At 37.5% G+C, this 27,957-nt stretch overlaps 5 protein-coding genes across 8 annotated transcripts; 2 read left to right on the top strand and 3 right to left on the bottom strand.

Annotated features, from left to right (window-relative positions):
- Positions 1-16: 16 nt before the first annotated feature.
- Positions 17-3,067, top strand: LOC109180886 (cytokinin dehydrogenase 1). Its single transcript, XM_019330591.1, has 5 exons — positions 17-861; positions 1,605-1,732; positions 1,829-2,089; positions 2,233-2,495; positions 2,590-3,067. Exons 1-5 carry the CDS (start codon positions 237-239, stop codon positions 2,915-2,917), a joined length of 1,605 nt encoding a protein of 534 aa, XP_019186136.1. The 5' UTR covers positions 17-236; the 3' UTR covers positions 2,918-3,067.
- A 141-nt stretch (positions 3,068-3,208) lies between these two features.
- Positions 3,209-5,457, bottom strand: LOC109180887. Its single transcript, XM_019330592.1, has 3 exons — positions 5,310-5,457; positions 3,952-4,055; positions 3,209-3,761 (listed from the first exon to the last, which is right to left on the bottom strand). Exons 2-3 carry the CDS (start codon positions 3,983-3,985, stop codon positions 3,394-3,396), a joined length of 402 nt encoding a protein of 133 aa, XP_019186137.1. The 5' UTR covers positions 3,986-4,055; positions 5,310-5,457; the 3' UTR covers positions 3,209-3,393.
- A 625-nt stretch (positions 5,458-6,082) lies between these two features.
- Positions 6,083-9,002, bottom strand: LOC109182231 (probable calcium-binding protein CML49). Its single transcript, XM_019332342.1, has 5 exons — positions 8,373-9,002; positions 7,044-7,090; positions 6,764-6,939; positions 6,622-6,640; positions 6,083-6,419 (listed from the first exon to the last, which is right to left on the bottom strand). The coding sequence occupies exons 1-5, from the start codon at positions 8,923-8,925 to the stop codon at positions 6,315-6,317; spliced, it is 900 nt and encodes a 299-aa protein (XP_019187887.1). The 5' UTR covers positions 8,926-9,002; the 3' UTR covers positions 6,083-6,314.
- A 3,782-nt stretch (positions 9,003-12,784) lies between these two features.
- On the top strand, positions 12,785-23,685 carry LOC109181450 (DNA helicase INO80). The gene is made up of 23 exons (XM_019331217.1): positions 12,785-13,155; positions 13,513-13,603; positions 13,846-14,224; positions 14,430-14,865; positions 14,960-15,160; positions 15,326-15,436; positions 15,739-16,169; positions 16,275-16,383; positions 16,461-16,541; positions 16,648-16,820; positions 17,418-17,543; positions 18,081-18,242; positions 18,324-18,381; positions 18,704-18,934; positions 19,128-19,274; positions 20,099-20,656; positions 20,744-21,001; positions 21,090-21,197; positions 21,743-21,837; positions 21,917-22,073; positions 22,296-22,493; positions 22,599-22,745; positions 23,029-23,685. Exons 1-23 carry the CDS (start codon positions 13,108-13,110, stop codon positions 23,344-23,346), a joined length of 4,623 nt encoding a protein of 1,540 aa, XP_019186762.1. The 5' UTR covers positions 12,785-13,107; the 3' UTR covers positions 23,347-23,685.
- Positions 23,643-27,682, bottom strand: LOC109181453 (RNA pseudouridine synthase 2, chloroplastic). 4 transcript variants are annotated; one of them, XR_002054200.1, is made up of 9 exons: positions 27,281-27,682; positions 26,529-26,672; positions 26,076-26,336; positions 25,762-25,964; positions 25,466-25,544; positions 24,663-24,838; positions 24,439-24,572; positions 24,310-24,405; positions 23,643-24,186 (listed from the first exon to the last, which is right to left on the bottom strand). XR_002054200.1 is itself a non-coding variant. In XM_019331221.1 (8 exons), the coding sequence occupies exons 1-8, from the start codon at positions 27,665-27,667 to the stop codon at positions 24,178-24,180; spliced, it is 1,362 nt and encodes a 453-aa protein (XP_019186766.1). In that variant the 5' UTR covers positions 27,668-27,682; the 3' UTR covers positions 23,643-24,177. The 4 variants fall into 4 exon arrangements, 3 of the variants coding, with proteins under 3 accessions (XP_019186766.1, XP_019186767.1, XP_019186768.1); XM_019331221.1 differs by lacking the exon at positions 24,310-24,405 and having other exon boundaries at positions 24,470-24,572; XM_019331222.1 differs by lacking the exons at positions 23,643-24,186; positions 24,310-24,405 and having other exon boundaries at positions 24,475-24,572; positions 24,663-24,852.
- Between the last annotated feature and the right edge of the window lie 275 nt (positions 27,683-27,957).

Genomic DNA, 27,957 nt, shown 5'->3' with positions numbered 1-27,957 from the left:
TAGAGTGCAATCTTTTCAAGTATGTATACATCCCTAAAACAGCACCAAGTTACAGATAGTAACTAAAGTCCAGGTATGCAATTGGTGCATTAAGTGGCATTGATAGTGACACTCAACTCTCTCCCCCCTTTATATTCTCCTCAACACCCTTCATTTTTGTGAGGCCATTCTACACTAACCTCTCCATTTCCACCCAAGGAAAAAAGCAAGAAAATCCCAAACCCTTTCTGGAGAGAATGAACTCACACAGCCTGAAACAAAACACCATGCTCCTCAGATTCATAATAGTCATATTAGCCAGTTGCAGCATCAACCAAATCAACCTTTGTTCTACCTACCCTTTTGCCACCCCCCATGTCCCTTCAACTACCCTAAAACTGGAGGGCTCTCTTAGCTTTGACAACATTGACCATGCAGCCAAAGACTTTGGGAACACTCACCATTTCCTCCCATCTGCAGTGCTGTATCCAAAATCTGTCTCTGACATCTCTGCCATGATCAAACATGTTTTCGAGATGCGTGGCAGCTCGGAGCTGACTGTGGCCGCCAGAGGCCACGCCCACTCCCTGCAAGGCCAGGCGCAGGCTCACAATGGAGTGGTGATCAACATGGAATCGCTGCGTGGCGAGCCAAGGTTGCGTTTCCAGACAGGAGGAAGAAACCCCTACGTTGATGTTTCTGCCGGGGAGCTTTGGATAAACCTCCTGCATGAAAGCCTTAAACATGGCCTCACCCCGAAATCTTGGACGGATTATCTTCACCTCACCATTGGCGGCACTCTGTCTAATGCCGGAATCAGCGGCCAGGCATTCCGGCATGGACCTCAGATCAACAACGTTTATCAACTTGAGGTTGTCACAGGTATATATGCTCATATGCTCACTGGCCCAGATCACAACATATTGCCTAAAAAAAAACATATACACATAAAACATGTGATTCCACAAAATTACTAGGGTGGTTAGGTCCGGTCCCTTGCTTTTTTTATTTCAAGAAAGTGATGCATTTTCCCAACACCAAAAAGTCAATTATGAAGTGCTCACATTGTGGGCTGCACTCAACAGAGTTTGCAGCACAAGTTACTTTTGTTAGCAGCAATCACTTCCCACAAATTCTACACAGCCATTTTTTTATTCGATATGTTAGGATTAAACCCGTGATATTCTACCTAAAGTTACCCGTTCATGCTATTAAACTACAAGCATCCTAAAATTACACGTTCAAGATCCCGCAACCGAGGATGTGCATTGGATAAATCCAGCCTTGTGACCCTAACTGGCAAAGGACCACAAGGGGGTAAACCAATTTAGATTGTCCATAACTGACCAGCTCAAACCAAGAAAACAAATAGGCTGCTCTTATTGGAAGTCGAACTTGTAACCTGTGGTTATCAAGTCAACAGACCAACTTGACTGGGGTTGTCCCCTTCTATTTACTTTCTTGTTTGGGGTTGGTGTGTGTGGAGGGGGAGGGGGTGGGTGTGTGTGGAGGGGGAGGGAGGGGGATTTAGAGGTAGATGTGAAAAATTATTCACTACAGTCCATGTCAAATGTCACACTCGACACATGCTTTATTAACAAATGATGATGACAAACTTCTCTTAGGTAGAGGAGAAATAATGGCATGTTCAGAGGAGCAGAACACTGACCTGTTCAACGCAGTACTTGGAGGACTAGGACAATTTGGTGTCATCACCAGAGCAAGAGTTGCCCTTGAACCAGCACCCAAGATGGTAACTTTTGTACACCTCCACTTAACTGTAAATTACTGTCCAGTAAAACTAAGAAAGATACCGCTGACAGTTAACCAACTGCTGTGTTGAGTGCAGGTTAAGTGGATCAGAGTTCTGTATTCAGACTTTGCCACATTCACCAGTGACCAAGAAAACCTCATTTCATCTGAGGATACTTTTGATTACATTGAAGGGTTTGTGATAATCAACAGAACCGGTCTGGTTAATAACTGGAGGTCTACTTTCAATCCTAAAGACCCTGTTCAAGCCAGCCAGTTCAGTTCTGAAGGCAAAACACTTTTCTGCTTAGAGGTTGCCAAGTACTTCAACCCAGAAGATTCTGGTTTCTTGGATCAGGTAGATGTTATAAGTTCATGTTAGCCTTAAACGGGGTGTCTGTTGAGCGAAATATATATAAATAATAAATGTGGTGGCAGTTTCACTATCAGTTTAAGCTTCAGTTATGTCTAATCCTTGGAGTCTGCTGTTCTACTCTGCAGAAAATCGACACACTTTTGTCGAAGCTGAGCTACATTAGATCCACGCTGTTCCTTTCGGAAGTTTCTTATGTGGATTTTCTGGATAGGGTGCACATCTCAGAGATGAAACTCAGAGAAAAAGGGCTGTGGGAAGTCCCTCATCCATGGCTGAATCTTCTCATTCCAAAGTCCAAGATTCATGTCTTTGCTAAAGAGGTTTTTGGGAACATTCTCACAGACACCAGCAATGGCCCCATTCTCATCTACCCTGTGGATAAATCTAAGTATTAATCCTTAAACTTAAACTACATACCTCAGCTCCTACATAGTTTTCTGGTATATGACCATATATAATTCAATTTCCTTGTGTTTCTTCAGGTGGAGAAAGGGGACATCCTTGGTTACTCCTAAGGAGAATGTTTTCTACATGGTAGCATTCTTAACCTCTGCAATGCCATCATCTACTGGGAAAGATGGCCTGCAACACATACTTTCACAGAACCGAAGAATTTTAGATTTCTGCAAAAGGGCAAACATTGGGATGAAACAATACTTGCCCCATTACAGCACTAGGGAGGAGTGGAAAGCCCATTTTGACAGCCAGTGGGAGGTTTTTGTCACAAGGAAATCGCTTTATGACCCTTTGGCTATCTTGGCTCCTGGCCAGAGAATTTTCAGAAGAGTAACCTTTCAACAACAATTATGAATGAATGAATAACTTAGTACACAGATCTTTTAGCATACAAGAATAGTGATAATGCTGAAAAGAGTAGACAAGTGAATGAATTTCTTATTGTCAATTCTTGTACCTATATGGTTTTTATAAAAATGGCAGCAAACCAAAATTTCTCTTGTTTGTTGTGAGTCTGAGATTGAAGTTTTCTCCAACTTTCTGCAAGAGAAATGGGTTTTCAGATCACTGGGAGAATGAAATTTTCACAATACTTGTTGACAAAGAAGATAAAAACACAAAAGAAAGGGAGTAACGTAACCCAGATTTCACAAACAAGGAGACTTGAATTACTCTAATAAAATATGGGATGCTGTTCAAAAGCAATTGTTCTGTCAGTCTGTCAGTGAAACACTACATATATATATCGGGAAGAGAACTGTGAGTATAAAAGGGCAGGAAAAAACGAAGTGGGTTTAGAAACTCCACTTGATGCTGCAGCAGAAATGTGTTCATTTCTTAGCCACTTCGTCTGTCCAGCCAAGGCCAGGTCTGCAGACGCCTTCTTGTGGCTCTTCATAGCCTCGAGCATCACGCAGAGAAGCTTCAAAGTCAGTGGTGTCAACTGCTGTAGGAAGGAAACTACCAATATCGTCTCTAGCTCCAAACCCTCCTGCCCGCATAACATCATCGGGAGTAATTTCAGCTTCCATATTTACCTCGCCAGGAGCACGAGCTACATTCTCACCACCTTGGGGGTCAGCTTTGTGGGTTCTGTGATTGCCTTCCTCTGAATCTCGGTGCTTCTTTTGACCATTCATTACATGTAAATCGTGCACAGATTCATCTATCCCTTTTTCCGCACTGCCCTCCACTTTATCTGATGCATTCAACAAATTCCAGTTCAAGGACAAAGATCAATAGTTCAGCATGCTTTACATAACAGGAAATTCTCATTTATTCACTTTTTTGTCATTAAACCATTTTCAAGAACTCAACTACCCAGCTACTGTCAACAGAAGGAAATGAAGGGATAGGATATGATCAATGAGGGTTACTAGCATTAGTACCTTGGAAACTTCCAGGTGATTTATAGTCAGTCATGGTCTAGCACAAAACTGTACTGGCTATCTTAACCGAGTGGCAATACCAGAAATCAGAATCTTCAACAAACCTAAGAAAGAACCGAGGCCACAGAGCATTATTAACAAAATCCATATATATATATATATATATATATATATATATATATATATATAAAGAAGGGAAAAGAATCCCAATTTCCAGGTGAAATGAGGGATATCTTCAAAGGGCATCTGCACTTATATGGTGTAGGAGTTAATCAAGGAAAAATGGTTCTCAAGCAACCAATACCAATTTTATATCAATCCAACCACTTCTCTAACTTCTTCTTCTCATACAAATCCCAAAAAAACATGTTGAATTTCACAAACGCCAAGAGGAGAAATACATACTCCAAGTACCATATCTAGAAGTCCAGAGTCCAAATGCTATTCAGTACTAATATTCATTATATATAAGAATTCAAATCAATGGCGTTCACCGTTCTCTAGAAATAGAATTCAAGACACATCTAGAAATTCACTGCTATTCGGAACATCTCATAATAATGAACTTTTCAACACATATATTTATTATAAGGTAGAGTCAATTGGGTATAAAAAAAAAATCCTACTAGAACTCATTGTAACATCATGTTTGATGGATGCAAAAATTTACAAGATCATATAGTCCTCTGTCATTTGTGATGGCAGTTTTGAATAATATCTATATATTCTTAATTATTAATGTTCAAAGGAAGCAGGTTCCCTGTGTAATCAAAGTGACTCCATTAAACCTACTTGTAACTCTTTGAGCAACCCTAATTCTGCTGAGAACAGTGACCATTTGCATAGCCAAGAACCATTTCCATTAGGTGGCAAAGAAGAAACAATTTCCCATCAGCTCAGCAATCAGCCAATCACTAAACTATTTTGAAAGGCCAACCATACAATAAACACTCTCCAAAAACAAAACTTGCTGATTTCAGCACCTTCCATAACCTCATCTTGTCCTTTTTTATGTCAAGAATTTCATAATCAATTGCATCATCCCTTTCTGTAGCCAATATGTTTGATAAAATAACCCAGGAAACGCATATGCCCAAAAAGACTTCTATTTTCTCAACTTTCTTCATTTTGACACTTTTCAGCTACATGACAGCATCCAATCTTTCAACCGTGCATCAGTATTAAGCAATATAGCCCAAGAAAATACACTGAAGATACCATTTTTTGTTTATGTAAATAAGCAAAAACTACATTAAAAATAATAATAATAAAAACAAAAACCATTATGTCATACGAATTCTTGCCATACAGACTGTAACATATGAAGTGGAAAAGAATTCCCGTTAATCAGCGATTACCTTGAAGAAACCGGGTTGGGCAATTTCAGTGCCTTGCCGCACACTTTGTTCTATTTTTAAGCGGTTAGACGGGACTAGAAACTAAGAAAAGTGTTTTGGTGTGTCATCATAGTCTACGCTCAAGCGGACGTGGCCGTTTACTAGCCAGTGACGTGGCAGAAGAATGAGTTTTACCTTTACTCTCTCATTTTTACTCTATGATTTCATCATATTGATAAGTGTCTTTATCCAAAATTTGTAAGAAGTAGAACTTAAAAGTAAGAGATGGAGTTCATGTAGTATTTTCCTATTTAAATGGAATAGAGCATCCACACTAGTGGATTTTTCTTGGTTCTTGTGAGATCCATGATGAAATGGATGATAGAGAAAAATGTGAGAGAATGCATTTTGATCTCCTGCAACTCTGCAAGTAAAAAAAAATTTTGTGGGTCCCAAGGGAACAGAGATAAATGGAACAAGGGAGCTATTGTGCGCGTTTTGTGTACAGCAAACGCTTAGCCTGGCGCGTTATACTTGAATATGTACATGTAGCGGGAGTAATACTCTTTGGAAGTACATTTAAGATGTGTTTGGTTTGTACATAGGAATCAAATACTTGTAATATTAATGAATTTTGGTAAAAATATTTTGCATATTTGGTACTAAAGTGAAATTGGAATGATTACATTATGTATAACCCTATAATGCAAATAAAGATTTTAGGTTTTAAAAAACTAAGATGTGGTGCAAGAGTAAATGCTCACTTATGGAGGATAGGCTCACTCAAAAAACTGTATATGAAGCTGATGAGAGTTTATTCAAGAAGAAATATAGTGTAAATTGAAAGGAGAGAAGTGCAAGTAGGAAACATGACACAATACAAGATTACCTCCAACGTTACTACTAAGCAAAATACAACTAATGAAAATGAAAGATTGCATAATACGAAAATTAAACCATTTAAATGGAAGCTGCTGCAGGCTTCTATCAAACAAACCATACTCAACTCATGTACACATCTCATCTCTATGCAATCAGGAAAGGCAGAACTGTCAACATGAAAGCTTCATAGGTGAAAGTTGCTGAACCAGTATACCCAGTGTCCTTATCCTTAAATTTCTCGGTCAGCCCCTGCACATCAACAACACCAAGTTGGACCCAATCGAAATTAATTTCAATACAATTGAACCTACGAGCAGCTAGGTAGCACGGAAACATATATGGAACGAGACACAGGAAAACATAGGATCGTTTTCTTGAACGTTTCCATGCATCATTGCCTATGAGAAAGCTAAGCGCTCTGGAAAAAGAATCAAGATGTGGCTTGGCTTACCTTCACTGTGAGGCAGCACCTGCATTCAAACACAAAAGTATGAGAAAAAGTAACACAAGGGCACTAATGAGTGAAGAAAATATACTTTGGATGCAAATTATAAACGATGGATAATGCGTGAGTAAGGACTAAGGAAGCATACTCGATGAAATTATCGTATTCAATGGCCTTGTTATGTCCACCGGTTTTATCAAATTTGGTCACCAACAACTCTAAAACTGCAGGTGATACTGCAAATCCCAAGCTCAAGAGGGCCTCCCTTAATTCTGTAGTATCAATTTTGCCACTCCGATCCCTGTCAAATCTCTCAAAAATTGCCTAAACATGGCATGAAGCATTAGTCAACCATAATCAAGAAAAAACAAAGGGGAGGGGTTAAGGAGTAGACGATATCTTCATATCTCCATCAACAATCAACTCACCCTCCAGTTTTGTAGACTGTAGAAGACTGCAGTAAATTCTTTTGGACCTGTTCCAAAAGTCAACAGTAAATCGACATTGTGCATGAAATAGAAAAAGACTCAAAGAGTTATTTAATCAAAGACTAGACTCCGAAAGAGAGAGAATGATCTCCCATTCCAATTTCCTTTGTATACTGTGTGCCTATGCTCCTTAGAACAGTATATCAGACACTGATTGTTTCCTTCACCCTTTAAATAGTGTTTTATCTTTGTTTTTCATTCACACAAAGTAACTTAAATTTAGTGCATCAGTAAAAGATAAGCAAGTACAAGCTTGAAGACCAAGTGTTTTGGATACTACTCCAGATTACATTTGATATGGCTTTCGGGACATTGAAACATTTTAAACTGTTAATGAATTGGTCCAATGCATAACACTAATTTTGCAGGTGATCAACGAAGTATCCCAAGGAATATATTACAAAGCATGTCATTTAACTCATTTTCACAACTAGTTTGTTACAATGTTACATATACACAAGTATTCCAAAAGCTAGTTTCCAAATCATTATACACAAAGCCAAATTGGCAGCAATTCCTAACCAAAAGACTTCATCAGTTATTGCCTTCTCGGTGAGACAACAACTACATAACGTTTTCAACACATTCCATGAACGGCAGACACAACCCAAAACATTTTTAGATGATTAATGTGTTTTAAGATGTGCCACTTATTGACTTATTATAGTGCTGTAAACAAGCACTTAGAAAACATCAATTAACTAATCTGTATATCTTAACTTATCTACATTTGGTGGGTCCTTGGTTATATAATTAATGGCATAATTTTTACTAAAATACAAAGTTCCAACAACTCCATATAGACCAGGTAACACATGATTAAACATGATAATTAGCCAGCAATTTCTTCATCACCAAAACTCAGTTGCACAAGCATTTTGCATCATACACTACTCCAGTACTAAAATGTCACTAATTGCCTCATAATCAAGCAAGATGCCTCAAAACCAACCAATTAACTCTTTTGGCTTTCCCCTTCTCTCCATGGTAGTTGTTATGGAGTATAATCCATATAAATACAGTACATATGAAGCACAGATAGATACTAATCCAATGCCCCATTGCTGGGCAATCTGTCGAACCAATTGAGCTAACCCGTCGAGTTGTTTAGGTTTTTAATTTTGTAATGTATATTTTCCATAACAAAAAAGATGTTGAATTGGGGCAAATAATCAAAGACACCGAGACACGGATCACATGAATGAACACTAGGTCTAGGTCTATGAGTATATGCATATGAAAAATCTGAACAATACTGCAGATAATTACCAATTTTACGGGTGTTGGTGTTCGTGAACAGATACATGAGAAGATGAACTGTCCTCATGCTAAAGCTCTGATGATTATACGAGGAAAGCGCCCCTTGCAGCTCCTTATCGTCGATCATGCCGCTTCCATCCTGATCGGCCATCTGAAAGCAAGCCACCACGTTCGGATCGGTGCCGGGCGGGAAAGAGGAGGGGACGTGAGAACCAAAGGGGGCACTGCCGTACGGCGCCGAAGGGGGAGCGGTGGGGTAGCCACCGCCATAATGGCCAGAGGATTGGGGTTTGTTCTCCTTCGGGGGCTTGGTGGGATCGGACGCGTAGGGGGCCGAGGGAGCCGAGTACGGAGAGGCTACGGGCGCGTAAGGAGATTGGCCCGGTGGTGGGGCCCCGTATGCGGAAGATGGCGGTGGAACGCCGTAGGGAGCTGATGAGTACGCCTGGGACGGCGGTGGAACGCTGTACGACTGGGACGGCGGCGGAACGCTGTACGGCTGAGACGGCGGCGGAGCGCTGTAACCGTAGCCGTGAGAATTTGGATTGGGATATCCTGACATTTTTTTTGTTTTTCGCAGCAAGTACGAGAGACGGAAAACGAAAGAGAAAAAAAGAAGACGCGTTTGGTGTTTAAGGACGATGGAGCGTACTTATGAAAAGCTCAGGTTGTGTGTACAAGTTGCCATGTGGCATGTGCAGATCACACCCATATTATCAAAAGTCAAACTTTTCGAATCGTCGACACTGGAACGGTTATTTTTAGTTCCTTAACTGTACCGTAATGGTAAATGCAATCCTTTTAAGTATAAAGATAATCTTACTTCTTCTTCCACGCTCCGACCCGACATAACATTTTAAAAAATATAAATTATGGTGACTCGGTGACTCAGCAGACATGATCAAATGTTGGTGCACACAAGGAATTTATCTACTTTGAACATAATCCCCACATTGACATTGCCGAAGTTTGAACATTTTACATTTATCTCTTCTTCTAAATATTGTTTAATGAACCATTGAGTTAAGCTCATGTAAGCTAAAGATAATCTTACTTGGTTTTTGAGTTGGTTGTGTAGTGATTATTTTAATCCATTGCTTCAAGTACTCGTTAAAATCTAATCTTGGTGTAAAATTAAATTTGAAATTTTATTTGTTTCTCTAAAAACACATGTCAAGATAAGTATATGATTGAATATGAAATGTCTCAAATTCTAGCTACTCTCCTTCATTTCTTTTCCTATTTTAGTGTTTGATTAAGTTTAGATTTAGGTTCCTTACCATTTTTTTGAAGCTTAGATTCTAACATTTCAATATTGTTCTTCCATTTTAGTAGATAAGTTTCTACTTCTTTATATATCTTTCTTTGATGTTATTTATGCTTTATTTTTGTGTTGTTATTATGTTTATGTTTAATATGTGTGTAATTAGTTTATGGACTTGAGTAATGGTTGTATTATCCATATAGATACCAAAAATTTTTATTGCATGATGGGTAGAACTTGAATTTAGGGTTCAAATGTTTGTGAAATATTTGCGATTGAATATTGTTAATGTTTGGTAGGTAACATTCACTAGCTTGTATTTTGAGAGTTCACTGCCACCACGAAAATTGGTTGAAGAACTCAAGTCGCTTCTTTTCACAACCTAATTTCTCTATATGAAAATAAGAGAATAGTGGGGGCATTGATGTTTTGTGAGCTTGAAGAACTTTGAGTTGAAGCATCACGAAAGTGGAACAATCCCTTGTTCTAATCATTGTTTGATTGACCAAGAAAGTGGCATTTAGGTTATGATTCCTTCGTTCATTCCATCTTGATCCATTGGTTATTTGTTCTTCATAATTCTATAGGCTTTTGTAGCATCTAGAATGTGATATCCCTAACTCGAGCCATATATTTTTTATTGTGTTTATTTTGTCTCTTGAGTGTGTTGATTTGCCCATCCATGTCCATGAATGCGATTGGATTTGTATGAGTTCAGGACTTTAGTGTCTAGAAGTTTGGTAATTACACAAGTACATGGCAGAGCGCCAATCTTATGCGAACCAATAACTTTTCACCAACAATCCTTAACCACTATTTTTGCAATGATCATGTCTAACAACGGCCAACATAAATCCGATATCCAAAAACACAATTCTTTCATCATCCTCATTTTATTGTACGTAACAATGGGGAAATATCTTCAACTTCTCACGTAACATACACTAATAATGTATGCACCACTCAATGAAACTTATTCTCTTATGTTAACTATTGGAAGTTTTGTTATTGTGTGAATTATCACGTTTGCATTATTGAACTAGATCCATATGGGTTCTTGGTGTGTTGAGTTCAAGTATTGTGAAGATTTTAATGGTGGGATCATAATCATATGCCATGGAACATTAGAGAGCCAAAATACTAGTTGTCAAAATCATGGTAAATAATGACAAGCTTCTAAAGATATAACACTTGAAAAGTTTTTGATGAGGTGCGAAAATTGTAGAAGTTAGCTCATTTTCTCCACAATGTCCCACTTCTCAGTCATGCCCATTTGAATATAATTTGTTATAGATAAAGTTGTAACAATTTCTACGTATTAATGTAATATATATATATATATTATTTGTCTTCTATATAATTTAATGTAAACTTTTTTTCATATTTGATCTTCTGTCCACGCTAGGTTTTAACATACTTGAGGTGAAAGACAAACATAGACACTATTTAGGAACTAAATAAGATATACTAATTATAATTAAGGAACTCATTTTACCCATCTATCATAATTAATTGACTAAAAAGGTCATTTTTCCCTTATGAAATTGCATTTATATTCATCATAGTTCTTACATTGCAACCACACACACACATATATATATATCAATCGAAATGGAATTTATAATTCTTAGATTATAATTCCAACCAAAAGGAAACAAAGTAAGGATTTATTGCTTAAAATCATAATTCCAAAACCGGTGAAGAAAGGAGATGAAGAAGAGTGGTAAGTACGAGTCGTGTAAACTCTTTTTCCTTACACAGGATGCAAGAAATAAGTAGGAGCAGTGTTTTCAAGAGAGGAAAATCTTTCAATTTAAAATTGCCCTTTTGATCCCAATTTGGGATTTGATTTACAATCATCCTTCACGCTGGAGAAAGTCTCTATACTATACAATTCAATAAGCCTTAAAAGAACTCTTATATAAATAGTGGAACAAATCCTTTTTCCCAAACCAATGTGGGACAAAAGCTTCCTCCAAGCTTTTTCTCTTCATTTTTCCAACTTAAATGGATCTACTTTGAGAATCAATATCTCATTCACCCATTATCCGTTTTGAGCGTACAATATATCAATCTCTTCGTCTCCCTACGAAGAACTCGAATCCAATTTGACCCGACCCAAATCAGAAGTGAATCCCACTGATAATTGTACTACAAAATAATCACTTAAAATGTCATTTTAATGCTATTTTTCCAACAGAGATTACTAACTTCTCGATAATTCAATGAGTACAAAAATAAATATTACATTACAAACCAATCAAATAACATTGTGGTTTGCCAAGCACCTTGTGCTCAGATGGCATGTAGTGACATCACCCATATGGGAGGTCATGAGATTGAATCTCAGTGAAATTAAAGTATGTTTGAACAGATATTACAATGTAATAGAGTCAGTAGCATTAAAAAAACGTTATATATATATATATATATATATATATATATATATATATATATATATATAGAGAGAGAGAGAGAGAGAGAGAGAGATAAAATTAATACCCAAAATGGTCATTGACTATAATGATTTTTCTCAATTTCGTCCTAAACGATTTTATTGATCTAATGTAGTCATTGGCTTTTGTATTTGTTTTTTTTTTTTTTTTTTTTAATTTAGTCATCTGTTTATTATCCGTACATGTGGTGTTGAATAGATAGACAATTCAGTAATTTCAATATTGATATCTCTTTAATCTTAGACATGTGAAGTGTGAAATCCATCTTTATTTTACGATTTACTTCCAGACTTACTCCCAAACCTATGAATTTACAATTTGATTAATAGGTCAGAGAGTAATTGGTATTCCGCACTTCACATGGCTGAAAGTGAATAGAGGTCAATACTAAGATTACTGAATCATCCATTTATTTAACACTAATTTGACATGATAACAAACGGAATACTAACTTGATTGAAAATATAAAAGTATGTGACTACATTATGTAACCAAAGTTATTTATGATGAAATTGAGAAAAATCACTATATTCGATGACCATTTTGGGTATAACTCTATATATATTGTTAAAAATGATTTGAAAAAAAATTTGAGATGATGGTAGATAATCAACGGATAGAAACGAAGACATGAAAAGATCATAGCCGTGGCTTAACAGGAGCAGACATTCCCTCTCAAAATCGTTTTTGACGCGCTGAAACAGAACACACACACACACAAAGAAAGCTCGATCAAAAGAAGCGCACATTAACCAACGCCACCCCCACCCCACTCCCAGCGCACGTTAGCACCTATCCATGCACTTCTCACCTCTGCCTACGCATCTTCCCCTTTCTTTCTCTCCCTACACCCTTCTTCCCCCTTATCCCTCTATTTCTCCGTCTAGGGTTAGGGTTCTCCGTTTCTACATTCCTTTCTGCTTTCTCCTCATCTTTCGCCGACTACTCGTGCAGCCGTTCAATTTTAGCTTAATTTACACACTTTCGTCTCCAGATGCTCTTCTCCCGTCGCCGGCTGTAGTTCATGGATTCCAATAAGCGTCTTTCCTACTCCAATTTGTTCAATCTTGAGGTATGTGGAATTGCCTTTTCGTCCTGTTCAATGGGGTGTCTTTACTTGTTGTAACCGTGCTGATGTGCTGAGCTGATTTACTTGATTTAAAGTTAGGCTTTTTTAATGTCTAATATTTTTTTTTTTCTGCCTGTATTATTATTATTATTTTCAAATTTACGATTTTTCATTTAGACTATGAATTTGGTCTTTAATTCTTTATACTTACAATTGGGTAGTGTAAACTGTTAAGCCAAATCAAAGGCTTTCTAGTGAATGGTATTGACTTGAAATTTTTTCAAGAACTGTAAATTTTCGGTTCTTTTTTGAACGTCTTCAGAAGCTGCTTTTTTGTTGATTTTTCTGGGATTTTTGTAGTCCCTGGTGAACTTTCAGCTGCCACGGGACGAGGATGATGATTTTGATTATTATGGGAATAGTAGTCAGGATGAGAGCAGAGGTAGCCAAGGTATGCACTTTAATGTTTCATTTCTAATTCAATTAATTTTCTGTTAATTTTCTCATGGTTGGGGATTGAATTCTTCAAAATTTGCTCAGTCCTTCATTAACAGTTTGAAGTTAAATAGAGCAGTTGAAGTTGTTATGGTCTTGCAATAGGATGTGATTTATTTGTCTTAGTAAATGACATTTTTAGACTATAATATTGTAAATAATTTTTAAGTTGGCATGTTTCATATTGTTTGTCAATAGGAGCTATAGGGGAGCGAAGTAATGGGGTGCTGTCTGGGCGGGAATTGAAGAAGAAGAGGCGGACTGCATATAGCAGTGAAGAGGACGAAAACAGAAATTATAGTACATATATCTCAGAGGAAAAGTATAGAGCAATGCTTGGTGAGCACATTCATAAATATAAGAGGAGACTTGGTACATCCCCAGCAAACATTGCATCAACACGAACTGTGATGCCTAGTGCAAAAAACAGTTTAGGGCTGAAGGATCCGGAACTGAAAAGTGATCAAAGAGGAGGATTGCTTAAACTTGACTCTGCATCAGATTTTCTAAGCAAAAATAATTCACAGAAGCTAGGAAACTATCTTCAATCTGATGTCCCAAAATTTGTGGTCGATAGGTATGCTTCTCCCTGTACTTCTTTTTGGACTATAGTGCCAATATTTTTTGTAATTTCTTAGCATTGAAATCCTTCTGCTGTAGTGAAAACAGAAAAAAAGAAAAAAAAAAGAAGGGGGAGAATGAACAAACAGAATGCCACATGTAAATCAGATCAAATTACAGATCAAATTATGAGCCTAGTCTAATACTTTGAATATTTACAGATCAAATTATGAGCCTGCTTTCTTGGATATTGGGGGAGGCAAGACTTATAGCATCCCTCCTCCTTATGAAAAGCTTTCAGCAACGTTGAACTTGCCTACTGTAGCAGATATCCAAGTTGATGAAATTTACCTTCAGGGCACTCTTGATTTGGAGACATTGGCTGCAATGATGGCTTCTGACAACAGGCTTGGGCCCAGAAGCCAAGGAGGAATGGGTGATCCTATTCAACAGTACGAATCTCTACAGGCAAGACTTAAATCTCAGTTGACTAGTAACTCAGTCCCAAAATTTAGTCTTCAAGTCAGTGAAGCTGCGTTGGAGGCATCCTCTATCCCCGAGGGGGCAGCTGGATCAATACGACGTTCTATCTTGTCAGAGGGTGGTGTTTTGCAGGTTTATTATGTTAAGGTGTTGGAGAAAGGAGACACATATGAGGTAAGTTATTTCTTTTGAACATTAGCAATTGCTTTCTTTAATAGGCAGAAGGACCTTGATTTTGTTACTTACACGTGTGGGGATGCCTGGACAGATTATTGAACGTAGTCTGCCCAAAAAGCCAAAGGTGGAGAAAGACCCTGCTGTGGTTGAGAGGGAAGAGATGGAAAAGATTGGAAAATATTGGGTGAATATGGTTAGGAAAGACATCCCAAAACATCACAGACTTTTCACTAATTTTCACAAAAAGCAATTCACTGATGCCAAGAGGTTCTCAGAAACCTGTCAAAGAGAGGCAAGTGCAACAAATGTTTCTGCGTTTGTAATATTTTCATTTTGTTGGGATGGTCGTTATTCCAGTGGCATTTAAAATATGTGTCATTTTAAAAATAATCTTGTGTCCCAACATTGGGTTTGTTTTTAGTTCTTACCTTTGAGCTCGAATGGTTCCTTTTTCCAGGTAAAATTGAAGGTTGGTAGATCGCTTAAGGTGATGAGAGGTGCTGGAATACGTACTAGGAAACTTACCAGGGACATGTTGGTATTTTGGAAGAGAGTTGACAAGGAGATGGTATGTTGCTTCTATCTTTTGCCTACTTGTTCAATTTCAGTTGATTTTTGCATTTGCATGTTAACATAATTACAAAAATGTGCTGTTTTTTGCCTACACCTAGTAAAGAGGAAATGGAGAAAGAAAAATAAACACCCACATGATGTTAAATATTCAAGAGAAGAAAGCATAAAGAAGATGCTACAAGGAAATTTGAAAATTAAACACCGACATGATGTTTATATTTGACAGAAAGAGCTTCTCTTATATTTACTGATTTACTAAAGAACTTTTTCTGATGTTAAAATAATCTTACATTGCAGGCTGAAGTGAGGAAGAGAGAGGAAAAAGAAGCTGCAGAAGCTTTGAAACGTGAACAGGAGCTTCGTGAAGCAAGGAGGCAACAGCAAAGGCTCAACTTTCTGTTGTCACAAACTGAACTTTACAGCCACTTTATGCAGAACAAGTCATCCTCACAACCCACCGAGGCCTTGAATATTGACAGTGAAAGAGCAGATGACCAAGAAATGCTGTTAAGTTCTGCTGAAGCTCAACCTGGAGAGGAAGAAGATCCTGAAGAGGCTGAGCTGAGAAAGGAGGCTCTGAAAGCCGCTCAAGATGCAGTTTCAAAGCAGAAAAAGATGACAAGTGCATTTGATAATGAATGCTTGAAGCTGCGGCTAGCTTCTGAAACTGAGAACTCCCTACCAGATGCCTCAGTTACCGGTTCTAGTAACATAGACTTGTTGCATCCGTAAGTTCAAGGACTCTCAATGTGACTATCCTCTAATAGAAAACTTAACTTTGTTTATATATTTCTTTCCTCAATCTTAGTGTATTGAGAGTATCTGGTTGTCAGGTCCACCATGCCTGTAGCATCAACAGTGCAGACACCAGAGTTATTCAAGGGTACCCTAAAAGAATATCAACTGAAAGGTCTTCAATGGCTTGTTAATTGTTATGAGCAGGTATCATCTTGCCTTCACTAAATTCCTCTGTATGCTTGCTTCACTGTTGACTTAGCTAGTTCAATTTTCTGTGTCAGGGTTTAAATGGCATTCTTGCTGATGAAATGGGCCTAGGAAAGACCATTCAAGCCATGGCATTCTTGGCTCATTTGGCAGAAGTAAGAGCTTTACTTGATGATCCATTCATATATGTGAAGTGCCTAGAAGTAATTTGACTTCCCTTAAAAAAAAAAATAATAATAACTTGACTTATTTTCTCTACAGGAAAAGAATATATGGGGGCCATTTTTGGTAGTTGCTCCTGCTTCTGTTTTGAACAACTGGGCCGATGAGATTGGTCGTTTCTGCCCTGATCTAAAAACACTTCCATATTGGGGTGGGCTGCAAGAGCGGACGGTGCTTAGGAAGAATATTAACCCCAAGCGTCTTTATCGACGGTAGATCTCACTCTACATTGATGGCTATATTTTCTCCTCTAAAGGATACTAAATTGTGAATTGGCTAGTTATTTCAATGGTTATTTTGTGCTCTAAAAGTTGTTGATTATGCCATTTTAATTATTCTAAATTTCTGGAAATCAGTACCTGAATAGCAGACATGTGGAAGGGCATTTCAGGGTAGAATACTGATTTTTGATGAATTTAAGTAGATGAAAACAGAAAGAAGTGATTACATGACTATTTGTGGAATGACTATCGCTTGGAAGATTTAAATTATATCTTTCACACAATAGAAGTATTGAGGGTGAAAGTCAAATGCTCACCCTCCCTGCCCTTTCCTCTCTCTCTCTCTCTCTCTCTTTGTTGTTATATACATCCTCATGTGTGCTTTCCTGTCAATGTATAATGTTCTTGGATGTGCCCAAGTTTTGGGTAAATCATGTATCTTAGTTCTCTATGCAACCATGATGTGGGGATGTTGTTGGATACTTGGGTTATTGTCATATCCAAATAGGGAAAAATGTAGGAAGAGTTTCTGCCCAGCCTAGAAATTGGATGGTTCTATAATGACTTGTCTTAGCTATTTCTTGTCAGGGATGCCGGATTCCACATTCTCATCACCAGTTACCAACTTCTAGTGTCTGATGAGAAGTACTTCCGACGTGTTAAATGGCAATATATGGTGTTGGACGAAGCCCAGGCAATTAAAAGCGCAAACAGGTTTCAGCATCTACCCTGAACATGCTTTTTGACTCATGAACATTATCTGTTTAAAATCTATTATGAATGAAACGACTTATACAATAGTTATTGATGGTTGACAATTTTTCTTCCAGTGGCAGTTTTCCTACTTTCTGTTTGAAAAAAAAAAAAAACCCCCTTTAAATGATACTCCATAAGTCAATATTAATTTTCTCAACTGCTAATGCTTTGATTGTACATGATTTTTGGGTTAGAGAGAATGAATCCTTGTTTAATACCCCCTTGAAAAATGTTCTTTATTTTTATCTTGACAATCCTGTTCTTCGCACTGTAGTTAAGAACATTGTAATTACTCCGTATTTGTTATTGTATCAGCGACTATTTAGAGTACTTCTTGAGTTGTGCTATGTTCCTATAAGAACATAATCTGTGTAGACATTTGTCACTCTATTAGTTTGTATACGTCTGTATGTTTACACTGCTGAACGTCCAGCATTTGTAAGATGTTAATGACTATTTTTTCTCATTTTATTGTCTTTGATTTTGGATTGACAGTATAAGATGGAAGACATTACTGAGTTTCAATTGTCGAAATCGCTTGCTTTTGACTGGTACTCCAATCCAAAATAACATGGCTGAGCTGTGGGCTCTCCTACATTTCATTATGCCCACCTTATTTGATAGCCATGAGCAATTTAATGAGTGGTTCTCAAAAGGGTAAGTCCTTTATGCTGGTAGTTTTCTGAGTTTTCCTGGAGTGTAAAGTGTTTCTCATTATTATATGTTCTTTATAATCAGAATTGAGAACCATGCTGAGCATGGTGGGACCTTGAACGAGCACCAGCTTAATAGATTGGTAAGCAAACTTTTAATTTCTAGAATATTTCCGTGTCTCTATATCAGGATTTATAATGGTTGTTCTTTAGACCTTTTATCCTACAAAAAATCTTAGGAAAATACTGAGATTTATTTTATGATATGTAGTGCAAAAAATGTTCGGAAAAATAAATGACCTAATGAACTGTAATAGAAGTATAGGTTTCCTATTTGTCAAAACATGGAGTATTGAAGTAATCTTCTTCCATGTTTGGTCTTTCTCCTGTATGCAACATGTGCTCTCTCTCTCTCTTTTTTTAAAAAAAAAATAATAATAATTTATCCCTGAATTTCTGAAACAGCATGCAATTCTGAAGCCATTCATGCTGCGGCGGGTTAAAAAAGATGTAGTCTCTGAGTTGACTGGGAAAACTGAGATAACAGTGCATTGTAAGTTGAGTTCTCGACAGCAGGCATTTTACCAAGCTATAAAGAACAAGATATCACTCGCAGAGTTGTTTGACAGCAGCCGTGGGCATCTTAATGAGAAAAAAATAATGAACCTAATGAATATTGTCATTCAGTTGAGGAAGGTGATTATTTTTTCCCTAGCTGGTTATGTTTACTCCTTTTTGCACTTATGGATTACGAAATTTATGTATCTTGGTATTTGAAATGTTAAATTTTTCTAGCTGTTTATGTTTTTCCCATTTATGTATTATATATGAAATTTGTGAACCTCATGCGCAAAATGTAAATTTATTTTTTTTCAATTTGTAATAACAGGTTTGTAACCATCCAGAGTTATTTGAGAGGAATGAGGGAAGCACTTATTTCTATTTTGGGCAAATTCCAAATTCACTTCTTCCTCCTCCCTTTGGGGAACTGGAGGACGTGTATTATTCTGGTGGTAGAAGTCCTGTTACATACCAGGTATTTTATGAAGTCCATTTTTGGGTTTGTTCTTTGTTTTTAAGACAGTTTGTAAAGTCCCATTTTTGCATACTTTCATTATGTGCCTCTTGTCCAATAGAAAAAATTCTAATAGTAGCAAGAGGAATTTATTTTGCTATTTAGCAGCCAAACATTATTTTGGGTGTACACTCCATTTGTTATCTTAAAATTAAAAGAACTGAATGTCTGAATCATGTGCCAACCGAAAGGTTCCTCATGATTCTTTATTGGAAAAATCCCCTTTATTACTCTGGTATATGGTTTAATGTTTAGCAAATTGAGCCCATGATCCCTACTGTTTTTCTTGATTTTTTTTTTTTTTTTTTTTTTTTTAAAAATAATTGGGTTGAGGTTCATGTTGTGCCAATTGTATCTTTGATCTCTTAGTTATGCATTAAATGGTCCTTGTCTGTTGACAACATTTCACAATCACCCATGACAATAAAATTTCCCAGGCAACAGGTGTGGGGACCACTTAATAATGTATCTTAAAAATCAGGGATGTGATTGAAAGAATTCAAACTTCAATGTGAAATCTACAACTGCTAAAAACAAGTCAACAAGGAACACACAATTTTCTTGAATGTTCTATGCAATTGGTAATATAATGGGTCCCCATCTCTATTGTCGAGGCACAATAACAATGGGTGGAACCAGGGGCATGTGATAATACCCCCAATTGTGAAGAGTCTAAGTTTTTCCTCCTTCAAGGGGCCCAGATTGTTCCAATCCCTTTAGTAGATATCTGCAGATAATGATCTCTTTGTATAAGTATAACTCATTGTTCTATTAATACTTTGCAGATGCCAAAACTGGTCTTCCAAGAAATCCAGAACTCAAATTCGATATGTTCTACATTGGGACACGGTATTAGTAGAGAATTATTTGAAAAATACTTCAACATATTCTCTCCAGAGAATATTCATTCTTCTATACTCGGGCAAACACAGAAGTCTGATGATTATTATGTAAAAAGTGGAACATTTGGGTTTACTCGTATGATTGATGTGTCACCTATGGAAACATCATTTTTGGCAACTTGTTCTTTGTTGGAAAAAATATTGTTTTCAATAATTAGATGGGGTCGACTATATTTGGATGAAATGTTGGACCTACTGATGGAGAGTGAGGATGCTGATATCAATTACAATCACATTGGACGGGACAAAGTAAGAGCTGTCACACGAATGTTATTGTTGCCATCAAAGTCAGACACAAATTTATTCAAGAGGACATTAGAAACTGGTCGTGGTGATGCTCCATTTGAAGCTTTAGTCATGCCACATCAAGATAGGCTCTTATCTAATATTGATCTTCTACATTCAATATATTCTTTTATACCAAGAGCAAGATCACCCCCAGTAAGTGATGCTTTATTTGCTTCCTCATTGACTCTTGTCTTACAGGCAAAAGTTTTAATGCATCACTAATGCTTGTTTGTTTCATAGATACATGCAAATTGCTCAGATAGGAATTTTGCTTACAAAATGGTTGAGGAACTGCATAATCCCTGGATTAAGAGGTTGTTTGTGGGATTTGCGCGCACATCCGACCATAATGGTCCAAGGAAACCGGCTAGTCCACACCCCTTGATACAAGAGATTGACTCTGAACTTCCTGTTTCACAGCCTGCTCTTCAGCTCACATATAAAATTTTTGGGTCGTGTCCACCCATGCAGCCATTTGATCCTGCAAAGATGCTCACGGTATATATATCCACCTTTGTGATGTCATTTCTCTGGTATCTCTCTCACCTATAGTTTAGAACATCTTAGTCTTGAGTTGTGTTTTCAGGACTCTGGCAAGCTTCAAACGCTAGACATATTGTTGAGACGATTGCGTGCTGGAAATCATCGAGTTCTTCTCTTTGCACAAATGACAAAAATGTTGAACATTCTAGAGGTATTTTATATTCCTTGTTCTTATTAGTAGGTTACATTATCTCTTGGCAACATCATGATAATGATAGTAGTCAGAAATCTCTTACATGACTTGGTTGTCCGAGACCTGATCTTGTATACTCTATACTGGTTGTAGTATCTTTATTTTGTCCATTTTTTGGACACCTGATTATATGATGAGATCATTGATTTCTTTTGCTGAGGGCTGAAATGAAACATAATCAGGGTTTCATCTCTATTGTTAGATTATGGCAGTTGATCCCTATATCCACTGTTTTATGTTTTATGGATAGGATTCCCAAACATAAAATTTTGTTCTGATGTCAGTCCTGCTTGGTGTATTCTTTTAATAGCAAATGGATTGCATTGTTTATCTTTTGGGAAAATTTCACTTGGACCACATGATCTTTCGTTCTTAATACCTCCCATATCAGAGTTTTCTTTAAAACTATTGCTTTCTTTTATTTTTTATTCTTTTTCCATTTTTACACTTTCCTTTTCCTCTTATCTGAAAGTTTTGCTTTAACAATTGTCATTTTGTGCCAGGACTATATGAACTACAGGAAATATAGATACTTGAGGCTTGATGGATCCTCCACTATAATGGATCGTCGAGACATGGTCAGGGACTTCCAGCACCGGTAAGTGTTGTTGAATTAAAATGGTGGTTTTCCTGAGTACATCTATTGGAACTTACTGTTAAGGATTTTCTTGCTGTAGGAGTGATATCTTTGTGTTCCTGCTAAGTACAAGAGCAGGTGGCCTGGGAATCAACTTGACAGCGGCTGATACTGTCATATTCTATGAAAGTGACTGGAATCCTACTCTAGATCTTCAAGCTATGGATAGAGCTCATAGGCTGGGACAAACTAAGGAAGTAAGGTTCCCTTTTTTGTTTTTCTTTTTTCGTTTCTTGTGATTAAGCTTTTGAGTTCTAGTATAATTTTCTAGGCAGGAATTGTGCTATCGTATGTAGTATATCCTAAATTGGAACCTGTGAATATTCTTGGGGGGAAAACACAGCTGAAAGATTATGTAGAAACTGCAAGCACACACTTCATTATACAATTTGTGTAATTATGGTGCATTCATATTTTAGGTTACTGTTTATCGCCTGATTTGTAAAGAGACCGTGGAAGACAAAATATTGCTGAGAGCTAGTCAGAAAAACACAGTTCAGCAGCTTGTCATGACTGGAGAACACGTTCAGGGTGACCTTATGGCACCAGAAGATGTTGTCTCATTATTGCTTGATGACGCCCAACTTGAGCAGAAGCTGAAAGAAATTCCACTTCAGGTGGGAAATCAAAGATATTGGTTCATTCTTTTATTGTTCTTTTTCAGATCAAACTATCAAAAATTTTCAAGCTTGTGAGTAATTATTATATTTTGTTCTCGTCAGGCTAAAGAAAGGCAGAAGAAGAAAGGTGGAACTAAGGGCATAAGGGTTGATGCAGACGGCGGTGTATTTTTGGAAGATTTTGCAGATAATGCTAATGGTATTGAATCCACTGCTGACCCTGCTGATAAAGGAAAATCAAGTAAAAAGGTGAATATTTTCCCAATTTATTTTGAATGGAATAATGATTTTGATTCTTACTACTTATGCGCATGAATAGTCACACTATTTACATCATATTTCATATAACCAGTTGGAAAACTGAAGTAAACGGGTCCATAACATAGTAGATCATGCAAATGACCTCTTTAAGGAAGCAAACCTTATTATTGGAAAAATTAGATCGGGAATTTAGTCTATACAGGTCCATTATGAACACTCGCACTATTATACCACTAGTTTTTGCATTTGATAACAATCGTATTATGTGCAGAGAAAATCTACTGCTGACAAGCAAGCACCTTCAAAATCGAGGCCTCAAAAGGTTCCCAAGAATGTTGAATATTCATCTCCAAACTCAATAGCAATGGATGACGAGATGGATGATCCCCTAAACGACACTGAAACACGACCACAAAGACCAAAAAGGCTGAAAAGGCCAACAAAGAGTGTAAACGAGACCCTTGAACCTGCATTTACTGCCACACAGATTGCAGGTCAAGACGGTAATCAAAAACCGCCTCTCCCTGATCCCAGTGTTGGTGGTCGGAGAACAGCAGTCGAGGAAGAGAGTCCAAGGCAGGTTAACTGAAACTGTTGCTGTCCCGTTGAAGCTGCCATGGCAGAATGTGTGGCGATTTGTATAGCAATGCTGTGTACAGATATTTTTGTAGTGATCTGCAAGATTACATGTCCGATATAACGGGGAAAAGTATAAGGCCGGATTAATGGTGGATGTAGTCACCCCCGACCCACTCCCGCCCCTATGTACAGTACTACCTATTTGCCTATTTTTGAGCACTAAAGCTGTATTAGATGACAGGAAAGAGATCTTCTGTAATCAGGCAAGAGCAAGAGAAACAGCCAAACGTTGTCCGTTGGAAAAGATTTTGCAAATAATTTACTGATCAGTAGCATATATAGTCTTCAATACAAAATTCTCTTTCTGCATACAATTACAATTACCTGACAATTTTTCTCAGAATATGAAGAAACATTATTTCCTTTTAACAGAGGAGAAAATGGACTAATATCTTGGTGTTCTCCAGCAGCAAAAGTTTACAGTTTTAGAAAGAACATAATCTTTGACAAGTCTATAATATAAACAGGACTAAGATGCTTAGAGAAGCTTTGATTCAAGAGAAAGTTTGCAGCTACTACCTGAATGTGTGCACTGAGTGAAGTCTGTTTTGTGATCCTACTCCAAAAAATTACAAGGAGATAAACCAGACTAGGTTGCTAAGCTGATCAGCTTAAACCAATAGTTAGCTCTCACGAGTTGAACTTGGAACCTTGTGGTATGGTCTTTTTAATTAAAAAGAATTGTTTCATAATTCCAATCTCGTGTCATATGCCAACTTCACTTGGTGATGGACAAAATTGTATGGAGATCCCATCACTGGCATGCCAAAGAATGATACTTTCAGGACACCTGAAAAGTCCAAACCACACAAAGACCATAAGAAAAGATCTATTTGCCTCTTATCTGCACAAGTTTTTCAACATTTTCTTTGTAGGGCATCCAAAATGGATAGCTTGGGGTGCTAGATCTTACTGAATTAGGGATCGAACTTTGAGACCTCTTACATAGATCTCAGGCCTATGCCACTAGACTACGAGGTGTCAACTTCCATGAAAGTTCTATGAAGAGCTATTAATCTTCACTTTTTAATCCAGTGCAGACAGGAATGCAAGTATGTAACAGATTGTGATACCTTCTCTGTGCTAATGGTGCGAAGGTCACTTAAAACCTCAGCAAAATCGGTTGGTGGTAGCTGAGTGAAGTGTACGTTTTCTCCTGTTTTGGGATGCCTAAACCTTAAAAACACAAAAGGAATATGCAATAACGACTGGATTAGATTTACGTTACTGAATTTGAAATGAATATAGCAAATACAAAAAACTTACCCAAGAGTTAAAGCATGGAGACAAGGTCTTTCCAATCTAGAGATTAGTTGCAGGAGTTTTCCGTGAAACTCAGAAGGGTTCCTTTGCTGAAGCAATGAAAGGGCCATGCTCTTTGTTCCTCCGTAAACCTCATCACCCAGCAGGGGGATGCCAAGGTACTTTGCATGTGCTCGGATCTGTTTTGAAGAAACTACTAATTTGAAGATAAGTTCCTCGAACAGGTAATCCAGAACGGCCAATTTCACATCGTAGAAAGAGAGTAGCAGCAGTAAGAATTTGTCCTATTCTCATTCTCTCCCAAGTCGCTCAGTTTTTTTCGCGGTTTTTAAAGATATACTTTTTCATGAATAATGTAATAGCAATCATGATAGTAATGAACTAAGCTAGAAATTTGTTGCTCTCCGTGCTTTGAGGATGCTTAAATGCCTAATTATATCCTCAACCTAGGAAATGCAAATCCTAAAATGTGAAACTTGTTGAATTTGGAAGATGGGGCCTGGCGGGTGGAGAATAACACCACCCGCCAGTTAGGCGGAAGCAATATGAAGAATCAGAAATGAGAGAATGTATATAATACTAAGATGTTATAATATATATATTCTATATTCTCTGTTTCTAATACAAAAACACAGTACATATATATACACAAAGACATAACTGTAAATAAGTACCCATAACTTACACCTATTCATAAACAGACACAACCCTATAGATAAACCTATCTATTTAGTTTTCAACAATAACACGACAAGGATTTGCACAATAAATGTTAGCCGGTTTAAAAGGATAATATTAATTAGCACCTGATGAGTACGTCCAGTTTCCAGTCTCCATTCAACCAAGGCAGAACCACCACCAGCAAGTATTTCAATCACTTTGTATCTGAAAATTCAAAAAAAAATTCAAACTTTTTCATAGTCTCTATGTAGCACAGACCACAGACACTGAAAATAAAGAAAGAACTTATATTTTCTCTCACTTTTTTCATTCTCTGTTGGAATCCTAGGGTGCCTAAGAGGGAAGTGGATGAGAAATCCCACTTCAAAGTCTTCAAGAAATTATCAATGGAACTAGTGAAACATGGAAGGGCATTTATCACCTACTAGCAGCATGACGGGTTTTCCCATTCTTGCTAAACCCAGAGATAGCAGCCATACGAAGTCTATTGTTTGGATCACGACCTATTGGAATATCGATGCGTCCAGAAGCCGGTGTAGGCACTCCACAAGTAAGAGCAACATAGACTCGCTTAATGCTATGCTTCTTGAATTGCTCTGCTAGATGAGCGTGAGAATATTCATCCTACAAAGTGCAGAAAATCACAAACTTTCCAAATTAAGCAAAAACATGACTCAAACATACAGTCGGGAAGTGGTTTGTGTTACCAATATTCAGACTGTAAGTAGAGATCACCTTGGCTACAACAAGCAATCCACTGGTTCCTTTGTCCAATCTGTGCACTATTCCTGGGCGAATAGACGCCTCTCCTATAGCAGAATAGTCACCCCCAACGTAATCTTGCTCAGAAGAGAAGGTACTCAACTCATCATCTAAAGCAGCCTCCCCATCAGAAAGCACTTCCTGATATGGGAATGATGCTACGGGAAGACTACAATGATGAAGAATTCCATTTACAAGCGTTCCAGTAGGATTGCCAGGTGCTGGATGAACAACCTTGTATCGTAAAAGGTTATAGATTCAATATCACAACTAAGTGGAAATCCATTATACGAGTACAAGATTGCATCACATAAATGAATACCCCAGACAAGACGACAGTTCTTTACCAAACTCAAAACAAGCAATAATGAAAATTTACAAATTAAAAATAAGCAACACGGAATGTTGTTTAAGTACTCAACTCACCATATGTGCAGGCTTGTTAACAACAAGCACATGATCATCTTCATAAACAATGTCCAGTGGCATATCTTCGGGTTCTGCTGTCAAAGGCTGCAACTCAGCAATCGTGCAATTAACTTTATCCCCTCTTTTCACTGTATGCGAAACCTACAACAAGCAATCTTTCTAAGTCAAAAGAACTGCATACCAAAATGAATACACATTGCCCAGAGGAAGCAAGCAAAGGTGCAAACTTTGAATTGGGAGAAGCATTTAGATATTGTGCCCGTACAGGTACCTCACCTCAGTTAGTTCTTGAGTAGTAGATTGTGGGCAAGGACACAGACTGGTAGACACAATGTGGGAGTTACACCCCACTATGGTGGGCTCCTTGTGGGCACCAGCCTCCCACCTAATAGGCCGCTAAGCCACCGTGATTTATCCTACTATAGATACTATCCTGTACGGGTAGCTCAGTTGGTTCTTGAGTTACACCCAATATGGTGGGCTCTTTGTGGTCCATTACCACAATCTAATGGACCGCCGAGCCAGGTGGGGCCTGTGGCTAGGGAATTTCGTCTTATGTGGGCAAGGATTTAGATACTGTTTGCAGATGACTTGAAACTTCAGAAGTTTTACAGGGCCAACAGTTCTTTAATTCATAATAAAAATCAAACCTTTGATATTCAGGTGTAATTACAATCAACCGTTTGAACACAACTCTTCACTCAAAACAAATTGGATATCAAATTCAAAATTTAAAGTAAACTGACAACCTTATCAATGATGCGGCCATTAACAGTGACGAGTCCAGAACGAATGCTGGACTGAACTCGAGCTCGGCTCACGCCATCAATGCGAGAAGAGATCCAAGAGTCGAGTCTGAGCTTCCCCGAACTGGGTTCCACGGTTTCCTCTAGTTTGACGCCGGAGTAGTTAGTGATTTGGTGAGCGGGAATTGGTTCTGGGCGGGCGTTTGAAGGCGCAGACTTGGAGAAAGCCCTGAAAATGAGGTTTGAAATTCTGCCATAAGAGGCAGTAGCTCGAGGGCTTCGGGCAAGAAGAGATAAAGATAAGGAGTTTGAGTTGAGCGCCAACACCATCTTCTTTCTTTCTCTGTCCTCTGCAATTCGTTTCAACTCTTTAATATACCTATGCTCCATTCACCATAGCAGCCATAAAAGGGATTTTTTTTTAACAAAAGGAATTTTGTTACATACATGTTCATTTTTTTTATTTTCTATTTTGTATCTAAAGATTCATATTAAATTAATATATAATGATTTTAATAAAATGATAATTAAAAAAAATAAGAAAAAAATATGATAGATATATGGTAATAATGATGTGTTATCAATGTTAGAATTAAAAATTATTGGTGTTTAATTTTGTATAATAACATTGAAATGTATAACATTTAAAGTAAAATGTATACATTTATTTACAGAGGGAC

Source organism: Ipomoea nil, unplaced genomic scaffold (genome assembly GCF_001879475.1).
Source record: "Ipomoea nil cultivar Tokyo-kokei standard unplaced genomic scaffold, Asagao_1.1 scaffold1043, whole genome shotgun sequence".
Classification (NCBI taxonomy): Eukaryota; Viridiplantae; Streptophyta; class Magnoliopsida; order Solanales; family Convolvulaceae; genus Ipomoea; species Ipomoea nil.
Note: the sequence above shows the minus strand (reverse complement) of the source record. Positions and strands in the feature narration are given on the sequence as shown.